This window comes from Protobothrops mucrosquamatus, unplaced genomic scaffold, assembly GCF_001527695.2.
Source record: "Protobothrops mucrosquamatus isolate PMUCROS unplaced genomic scaffold, P.Mucros_1.0 scaffold4779, whole genome shotgun sequence".
In the NCBI taxonomy this organism is placed as follows: Eukaryota; Metazoa; Chordata; class Lepidosauria; order Squamata; family Viperidae; genus Protobothrops; species Protobothrops mucrosquamatus.
In genome coordinates this window covers 85,070-94,819 of record NW_015390669.1, presented here as the reverse complement: position 1 = coordinate 94,819, position 9,750 = coordinate 85,070, and the positions used below count along the sequence as shown (strand labels likewise).

The 9,750-nt window shown below is 43.9% G+C and overlaps 1 protein-coding gene across 1 annotated transcript in view; it reads left to right on the top strand.

Annotated features, from left to right (window-relative positions):
- Positions 1 to 2,135: 2,135 nt before the first annotated feature.
- Positions 2,136 to 9,750, top strand: part of LOC107299303 (phospholipid scramblase 1-like) — a 10,654-nt gene continuing 3,039 nt past the window's right edge. Inside the window, exons 1-4 of the mRNA XM_029286740.1 lie at positions 2,136 to 2,151; positions 4,423 to 4,703; positions 6,652 to 6,694; positions 8,678 to 8,898. Of these exons, the coding sequence (XP_029142573.1) occupies positions 2,136 to 2,151; positions 4,423 to 4,703; positions 6,652 to 6,694; positions 8,678 to 8,898 (561 nt within the window). The remainder of the gene's footprint in view (positions 2,152 to 4,422; positions 4,704 to 6,651; positions 6,695 to 8,677; positions 8,899 to 9,750) is intronic.

The window sequence follows — 9,750 nt, the reverse complement described above, 5'->3', positions numbered from 1 at the left end:
GGTTGAACGGTCAGTAAATGAACGGTTGTAAATCGAGGACTTCCTGCGTTCTGATTGGCATTGTGCAATGGGTCTGTGATGCGAACGTCCAAACAGTGATTTGGAAAATAAAAAATAAAAATTGAAATCTCTGTCTAAGCCAGAGTGGCCTGAGCTGATTTTGAGCCCAGCTGTTCTTTTTGTTTGGAAAAAAAAGTTTATTCTCTTTGGAAATGTCAGTTCAGGCTGGATCCTCTGGAACCGCAGATGGGATTAGTAAATTTGTTTTTTTTTTTCCACTCCTTTGGCTGTGCTTTTTCCTTCAATCCAACTGGTACATTCCTAAAAGCTGCACGTTTCCATGTCAGAATCCGTGGGGGAATCAGGCACTGCTAATTTGACTTCTTTTTCAATCTCAGCAACTTTTTAAGGTTTGTGGACTTCAACTCCCAGAATTCCCCAGCCAGCTAAGCTAAGCTGGCTAGGGAATTCTGGGAGTTGAAGTCTATACATCTTAAAAGTCGTCAAGGTTTTGAGAAAGACCCTTCCTATAAACCTGGCCACCATCCTCAGGATTTAAAACCGGGGTCTTCAAACTGGGCCCTTTGATGACTTGTGGACTTCAGCTCCCAGAATTCCTCCGCCAGCGTGAGGGAACTATGACCCTTGGATGACTTGTGGACTTCAACTCCCAGAATTCCTCAGCCAGCGTGAGGGAACTATGACGCCTTTATGACTTGTGGACTTCAGCTCCCAGAATTCCTCCGCCAGCGTGAGGGAACTAGGACCCTTGGATGACTCGTGGACTTCAACTCCCAGAATTCCTCAGCCAGCGTGAGGGAACTATGACCCCTTTATGACTTGTGGACTTCAGCTCCCAGAATTCCTCAGCCAGCGTGAGGGAACTATACTCTTTTATGACTCGTGGACTTCAACTCCCAGAATTCCTCAGCCAGCGCGAGGGAACTAGGACCCTTTGATGACTCGTGGACTTCAACTCCCAGAATTCCTCAGCCAGCGTGAGGGAACTAGGACCCTTTGATGACTTGTGGACTTCAACTCCCAGAATTCCTCAGCCAGCGTGAGGGAACTGACCCTTTTATGACTGGTGGACTTCAACTCCCAGAATTCCTCAGCCAACATGAGGGAACTAGGACCCTTTTATGACTCGTGGACTTCAGCTCCCAGAATTCCTCAGCCAGGCATGCCTGGCTGAGGAATTCTGGGAGTTGAAGTCCACAAGTCATCCAAGGGCCCAGTTTGAAGACCCCTGATTTAAAATCAGTGAGGAATCTGGGTAAAACGTAAGTGGCGGAAGAACTGGGGCAGGGAAGAAAAAAAGGAAAAATAAAAACAAAATCTCAATAAGGGTCCCGAGACAGACTTCGGAACTCCTTGCCCCAAGACAAAAGTCCTGCTTTAGAACGAAAAGGGTCCAAGCAGGTGAATTTCTAGATCACTTGCTGGCAGGAAAATTCTCCGTAGCCATTATGTTTGGCCCAATTGCCCGTACCTTCTCTTTTTTTCTATTTTTTGCAAATAGCGCAAATTTATTTTTATTTTACTGCTCGTTTGCAGCAGCAGGTAGCCGGGCAGAAGAGAAACGAAACTCCAATATAACAACAGTTTGCCTTTCTGAGAAACTCAATTTACACTTCCTGGAAGAGGCCGGTGAAAATGGATGGAGCCGGAGGGTGGTCAAAACAGGAAAAACGTGGGCAGCCTGAACGGAGATGAATTTCTCTAGGTCTTCGGCAATTTCCTTCTGAGAAATAAAATTTTAATGTGGCATCTTCGAGTGAGTCAGCCCACTTGAAAAGGCCTGTGACGTCACTGGAGCCACCATCTTTGTGGATCAGCCAGAAAGGCTAGCCAACTTTTTCAATTTTCGTTTTCTTTTTATTAATATTATTATTTTAATTGCTTTTGAGTCTTCGCTTTCCGACAGGTGCAGCTTTTGAATTGCCGCAGCTGCCCTACCGGCAGCAACCGAAAGATGGGATCAAAATCAACATTCTAATAAATTGTACCTTTGATGCCAACTTCTTAGAAATTGTTGCTTCCTGGTTGTCTTTTCCGGACGGCAAGACGGGGATGATGGGAGTTGGGATAGTCACCCGTTTCCTGAAAGCCCAGAGGGGGATGCAAGTATTGAGATGTACCTGTTTTTGAGTGAGGCTCAAAAACAGTAACGGTGAGATGGACCTTGGAGTCCTAGTAGATGATCACTTAACCATGAGCTAGCCATGTGCAGCAGCAGCCAAAAAAGCTAACACAATCCTGGGTTGTATAAACAGAGGCATAGAATCAAGATCACGTGAGGTATTAGTACCGCTTTGTAAAGCCCTAGTAAGGCCACACCTGGGATACTGCAGCCAATTTTGGTCACCATATCACAAAAAAAGAAGTTGAGACTTTGGAAGAAGTTCAGAGAAGAGCAACTCAGATGATCCAAGATCTGAAGACCAAAATATACGAAGAACGGCTGCGGGACTTGGGTTTGGCTAGTCTAAAGAAAAGAAGAAATGGGGGAGACAGGATAGTAGAGTTCCAGTATTTGGGGGGCTGCCACAAAGAAGAAGGGGGTCAACTTATTTTCCAAAGCATCTCAAGGCAGGACAAAAAGCAACGTATGGAAATAAATCAAGGAGAGAAGCAACCTGGAATTAAGGAGAAACTTCCTGACAGTGAGGACGATTAACCAGTGGAACAGCTTGCCTGTAGAAGTTGTGGTGGCTCCATCAATGGAGGTTTTTAAGAAGAGATTGGACAGCCACTAATTGTATAGGGTCTCCTGCCTAAGCAGGGGGTTGGACTAGAGGACCTCCAAGATCCCTTCCAACTCTGTTGTTCTACTATTTTGTTTTCCTTCCTTCCTGATTGGACAGCCACCTGTCTGAAATGGTGGAAGGTCTCCTGCCTGAGCAGGGGGTTGGACTAGATGACCTCCAAGGTCCCTTTCAAGACTGTTATTCTGTTATTCTTTTTTTTCCTTCCTGCCTGCCTGCCTGCCTGCCTTCCTGATTGGACAGCCCCTTGCCTGAAATAGTATAGAGTCTCCTTAAGCTTAAGCCGGGGGTTGGACTAGATGACCTCCAAGGTCCCTTCCAGCTCTGTTCTGATTAAATCTCTGTGTGTGCGCGTGCAGAACAGGTGGATTCCCAGAGAGGCTGAAGGCTGCCATGACAACGATGTGGGCGCTCCCGTTGCTTGTCTTTGTAGTTGTTTCAGGCAAAGCCGGCGGGACCGAGCCCGGAGGGTGGATGGAGGGCGTGGCTGGAATGCACCTGGGCAGGTTAGGGTGGGGAGGGGGAGGGAGAGGCTGGGCCAGCCCCTCCCCTTCTCTGATGTAACCTGCTGTCACTCTATGGGGCATCATTCCCACCACCACCCCAGTTGAAGGAGACCCCCACCTTTTTTTTTTTTTTTGCAATGAGTTTTTAATCCCATGATGGATTTTTAATTTTTGTTTAAAAAAAAATTATTTTTTTGCAAGCTGCCCGGAGTCGCCTAGCTGTGAATTTGGTGGCTTTATAAAACTCGCTGAATAAACAGCGCACAATCAACTTTGATGGCCTCCTGGAGTCCCGAATGCGAGACGCGCAGCTGCAGAGGGAGTCCTTGGCTTCAGAACGGTCTGTTTAGTGACCGACGTTACGAGGGCGGCTGAAAAACGGGACCGGTGACCCTTTTTTCCACGCTCGACCCATCGTCGCGGCCTCCGTGCGGTCACAATTAAGTAAAAATTCGGAAACTTGGCAGCCGATTCGCTTTTACGACGGTCGCGGTGTCCCGGGCTCACGTGATCCCCCCCCAATCGGCGAGCTTTGGACAAGGAAAATCAGTGGGGGAAGCTGGAGTCACTTCAGAACCGTGTTGCTAACTGAACAATTGTGTTGATTCACTTAACAACGTAAAACGGGGCAAAAGTCACTTTACGTCCGTCTCGCTTAGCAACATTTTGGGCTCAGCTGTGGTCATAAGTTGAGGATTATCTGTAAACATATTCTGACCTGGGCTCCTTTTAAACAATGGGGGTGGAAAAAGCTGCTTTGGGAGCAGAAATCTGTCCTTCCCCCCCCTTTTTTTCCCTCCCTGGATTGTTCAGGGTAGAAGGGACCCCCCTCCTCCTTCCCTCCAGGACTACATTTCCCATCCTGCACCTGTGCGCTTTGGAAACGGCCTCCGGAAGCTGTGGGTGCTCCCATCGTTGGAGGTTTTTCAGAAGAAATTGGATAGCTAGTTGCCCTGAACGGTCTATAGGGTCTCCTGCTTGAGCAGGGGGTTGGGCTAGATGACCTCCGAGGTCCCTTCCCAGTCTGCTAAATCTGTTAACTAACTGCCGCTCTTTGCAGGTAGGACAGACCCTACCTGCTTTGCTTAAAGGTGCAGTGTCAAGTTTCAGGAATTGAGCTTTATTTCTTTTCGTCCTTTTTTTTACAGGGTACCATGTTCCACAGCCAGGATACCCGGGCGCTTCTCCCCCTTACCCCGTTGTGCCGCAACCGCACGCTGGGCCTTCTGTCCCCAGCCCCGGGTTCAACGCCTATCCTGTCGCCGGCCCGGGGGCTGGCTACGTGGCTGCGCCCCAGCCACCCCCCCGGGGATACCGGGACCACTCCGCTTCCCCCCAGCACCCCCAGCCCAGCGATCCCCACGCCGCCATCACTCCTTACCTGCCTGTGTCGGCTGGTATCCCACCTGGCTTGGAGTACCTGACCCAGGTAAGACCCTGGACTGGGTGCTTGGGGGAAGGTGTGGGCCTTGCTAATCGCTTCTCCCCTTCCAGGTGGGATACAGGATGGGAGGTCAAAAATACAATTCCATTCTTTATTAAGTGCAAACGCGCAGAAGTGAATCTAAATCTCGATTTGAGGCGGCAGACCTCAAGGAACGGGCTCTTGAGTCGGCTTTGCTTGCAAAGCTCTGGGTTCAGGTTCTACAATTGAGAAGAGAAGAGAATAAAAATTAGACTAGAATAATAATTAGAATAGAATAGAGTAGAGTAGAATAATAGAATACTAGGATAGAATACAATAATAGAATAGAATAATAGAATAAAATAGAATAAGAATAGAATAGAATAAAAATTAGAATAGAATAATAATTAGAATAGAATAATAGAATAAAATAGAATAAGAATAGAATAATAGAATAAAATAGAATAGAATAGAATAAGAATAGAATAAAAATTAGAATAATAAATAGAATAGAATAGAAAATAGAATAAAATAGAATTAGAATAGAATAATAGAATAAAAATTAGAATAGAATAATAGAATTAGAATAGAATAGAATAGAATAAATAATAGAATAAATATAGAATAGAATAGAATAGAATAGAATAAATAATAGAATAAATATAGAATAGAATAGAAAAATAAATTACAGAATAGAATAGAGAATATAGAATAGAACTGAACAGAACATAGAATAGAATAATAAATTACAGAATAGAATAGAATAATAAAATACAGAATAGGATAGGATAGAATAGAAAAATAAATTACAGAATAGAATAGAATAGAGAATATAGAATAGAACTGAACAGAACATAGAATAGAATAATAAATTACAGAATAGAATAGAATAGAATAGAATAGAATATAGAATAGGATAGAATAGAATAATAAATTACAGAATAGAATAGAATAAAATAGAATAGAATAATAACATACAGAATAGAATAGAATAGAAAAATAAATTACAGAATAGAATAGAATAGAATAGAATAGAATAGAATAGAATAGAGAATATAGAATAGAACTGAACAGAACATAGAATAATAAATTCCAGAATAGAATAGAATAGAATAATAAAATACAGAATAGGATAGGATAGAATAGAAAAATAAATTACAGAATAGAATAGAATAGAATAGAGAATATAGAATAGAACTGAACAGAACATAGAATAGAATAATAAATTACAGAATAGAATAGAATATAGAATAGAATAGGATAGAATAATAAATTACAGAATAGAATAGAATAAAATAGAATAGAATAATAACATATAGAATAGAATAGAATAGAAAAATAAATTACAGAATAGAATAGAATAGAATAGAATAGAGAATATAGAATAGAACTGAACAGAACATAGAATAGAATAATAAATTCCAGAATAGAATAGAATAGAATAATAAAATACAGAATAGGATAGGATAGAATAGAAAAATAAATTACAGAATAGAATAGAATAGAATAGAGAATATAGAATAGAACTGAACAGAACATAGAATAGAATAATAAATTACAGAATAGAATAGAATAGAATAGAATATAGAATAGGATAGGATAGAATAATAAATTACAGAATAGAATAAAATAAAATAGAATAGAATAGAATAGAACAGAATAATAAAATATAGAATAGAAGGGAAGGGAAGGGAAGAGAAGAGAAGAGAAGAGAGCTGGAAGGGACCTTGGAGGCCCACCCGTCTTAAAGTTGCAGGGCTGGCTGGGGAATTCTGGGAGTTGAAGTCCACCCGTCTTAAAGCGGCCAAGTTTGAGGACCCCCGTTCTAAAGCAATGCCTATTGCTGTCCTCAGCCCATTTTCAGTTGTTTTTTTTTTTAATTTTTATTTTTGCACAGACTGTCTGCTGGTTTGCATTGGTGATGTAACTGCTTATCGCTCTCTCTGATTCTGCTCTCTTTGCTTCTCTTCAGGTAGACCAAATTTTGATCCATCAGAAGGTGGAACTTGTAGAAGGTATGGTGTCAAAGCAATTATTATTATTATTACTATTATTATTTCGAGACCTTGTGCATGGACAGAGTTCCGGGGGCCTGCCCAGATCTCTGCTTCTCTTAAGGCCTTGAACCGCGGGAGTTGTGAAGTCAGAAAGTGGAAGTGGAACAGCTGGCCACCAGAAATTGTGGGCGCTCCATCACTGGAGATTTTTAAGAAGAGACTAACTAGACCAGGGGTAGTCAACCTTGGCTCTTTTATGACTCGTGGACTTCAACTCCCAGAATTCCTGAGCCAGCTTGGCTGGCTCAGGAATTCTGGGAGTTGAAGTCCACGAGTCATAAAAGAGCCAAGGTTGCCTACCCCTGGACTAGACAATCACCTGTCTGAGATGGTGTAGGTTCTCCTGCTTGAGCAGGGGGCTGGACTAGAAGACCTCCAAGGTCCCTTCCAGCTCTGTTCTATTCAAGTTGGGGAACCCGATAGATCAGATATCTTTAAGACTTGTGGACTTTTTTTCCAACTCCCAGAATTCCCCAGCCAGCCCTTTTTTCGTTTCGTGAAGTCAAGATATATTAACTCTACTGCATTCCCACTATCTATTAAGAAAGTTCCCCAATCAAACAATGGGATAAAGTAGTACAGCCATATTTCTTCTTGTCCTACCCAGGCTGAATTCTGGTGAACCCTTTGCTGGCTGGGGAATTCTGGGAGTTGAAGTCCACACGTTTTATTAAAAGGGCTGGACACCCTTGCTATAAAGTTAATTTAAAAAAAAAACTAGGAAAAACAACGCCAAAGCATTGTCCATTCCCAATGGTCTGCCAGATTCTATATATTAGGGGTCTCCAAACACGGCCCTTTTAAGACTTGTGGACTTCAACTCCCAGAATTCCCTAGCCATCAAGGGTTTACTAGAATTCAGCATGGATAGGACAGGAATAAAGCTGGCTGGACTATCCGAATTTTGGATACTGTAACTTTCTTAATAGACGGTGGGTATGCGGTAAACATAATATATCTTGCCTTCAGCAAAGTGGGGGAAAAAAAGAGCTGGCTGGGGGATTCTGGGAGTTGAAGTCCCCAGGTCTTAAAGTTGCTAAGATTGGATATCCCTGCTAAATGGGCAGGACCCTCTACGACTCCTGGGTGGGGCACTGTTGCAAGCCACAACAACATCACAAGGATGACACCACAGGCAACATGGGGTCAGCACATTAGGCACATGTCACAACATCTTCGTGCAAGCATGAAAAGATTGATTGATTGATTGATTGATTGATTGACTGGGGTTCATATGTTCTCCACTCCAGAGGGATTTTGAACAGCTGATACGCTTCTCTGGATAGGAAGGTGTACAAAAAATCCTCAACTTAACGACTGATCACTTGAGGATGACCCGAAGTTACAACGGGCCCTCCCCAAAGCCTCCCCCCTGTTCCTGGTCACATGACTGCATTTGCAGGTGCTTGGCAACTAGCCCGCATTTACGACCGTTTCTGGTCACGTGACCGCAACTTATAATGTTTTTGTCAAAAACCGGTGTTTGCTTTATACGACCGCCGCAGAAAAGATCAGAAAATCAGGTCTGGTTACCGGATGACCTGCTTTACGACCATCACAACTTGACAACCATAATGGGCAGGCTCCATTACGGTCCTAAGTCAAGGACTGCCTGTGAAAGAAAATTAAGAGAAGCAGTGTAGCCAGAGAACCGTTTAGCGCTACAGTCAGAATTGCAAGAACAACGTTGAAATACAAGGGATGTTTTCTCCATCTTTTCTAGAGTTTGGGCACAATCCCGGAAGTTGGAGGGTTAGGGTTAGGGTTAGGCTCCCTCAGAGCCCCTCCTCGGGGGGGGGTGTCCCCACTCGCTTCCCTGTGCAATTCCCTTTCAGACTGGTTGACCGTCCCCACTGCAGTCTGTTGCAGAGCCCACAACCCATTTTGCGTTGAGCACCTCTCACTCTCCTTGATCCCTTTCTCTCCGGCCTCTTTCTGCAGCTTTCATCGGCTTCGAAGGCAACAACAAGTACGAGGTGCGAAACAGCCTCGGCCAGCACATCTTCCACGCGGAAGAGCAGAACGACTGCTGTACCAGGAACTGCTGCGGCTCGCTACGCCGCTTCTCCATGCGGCTGGACGACCCCAGTGGCCGCGAAGTCATCCGGCTTGTCCGTCCACTGAAATGCGTCAGCTGCTTTTTCCCCTGCTGCCTTCAGGAGGTAACACAGCGAGTTTGGTCTTGTGGGCGATGCGCCCAGGCTTCACTGGGAGACAGTGAGTTGTAGTCCTGCTTTAGGCATGAAAGACAGCTGGGTAACTTTGGGCCAATCACTAGGAGACGGCGAGTTCTAGTTTTACCTTAGGTATGAAAGCTGGCTGGGTGACTTTGGGGCAATCACCAGGAGACGGTGAGTTCTAGTCCTGCTTTAGGCATGAATACCAGCTGGGCGACATTGGGCCAATCACTAGGAGATGGTGAGTTCTAGTTTTACCTTAGGTATGAAAGCCAGCTGGGTGACTTTGGGCCAATCACCAGGAGACGGTGAGCTCTGGCAAGACAGCGCCAAATCACCCAGCCGGCTTTCGCGCCTAAGACAGGACTAGAACTCACCGTCTCCTGGTGATTAGCCCTGTGGTGGTGTGGGAAAGGATCCCTTCTGTCCTTTTAAAGCTGTCCTGGTATTCCTGTTGGGTGGATGTCCTGTCAATCTCTTGACAGCCAACTTTAACCAAGAGTGAAATATTCCCCAAGTTTTCTTTAACGAGATTTATGAAAAAAGGAATGAAATCCGGTTACAGAGATCTCAGTACGGTTCCTCCCTGGGACCCCAATTTTATCTCTCACCTGGTGGACTAACCTAAAGCGAAACTCTTTTTTTTTTTTTTTTTTTCAATATAAAATTTTTATTGTTTTCATCATAAAAAAAACAACACCAGTATTACACAATATTATTACACAATATTATATCCCACCCCCCCGGACTTCCCAAACCAAATCCCAGGCTAATATTCAGATATAAGTAAACGAATATTAATTTCTCTAACTCCACAAACTCTATTATAAACAATCC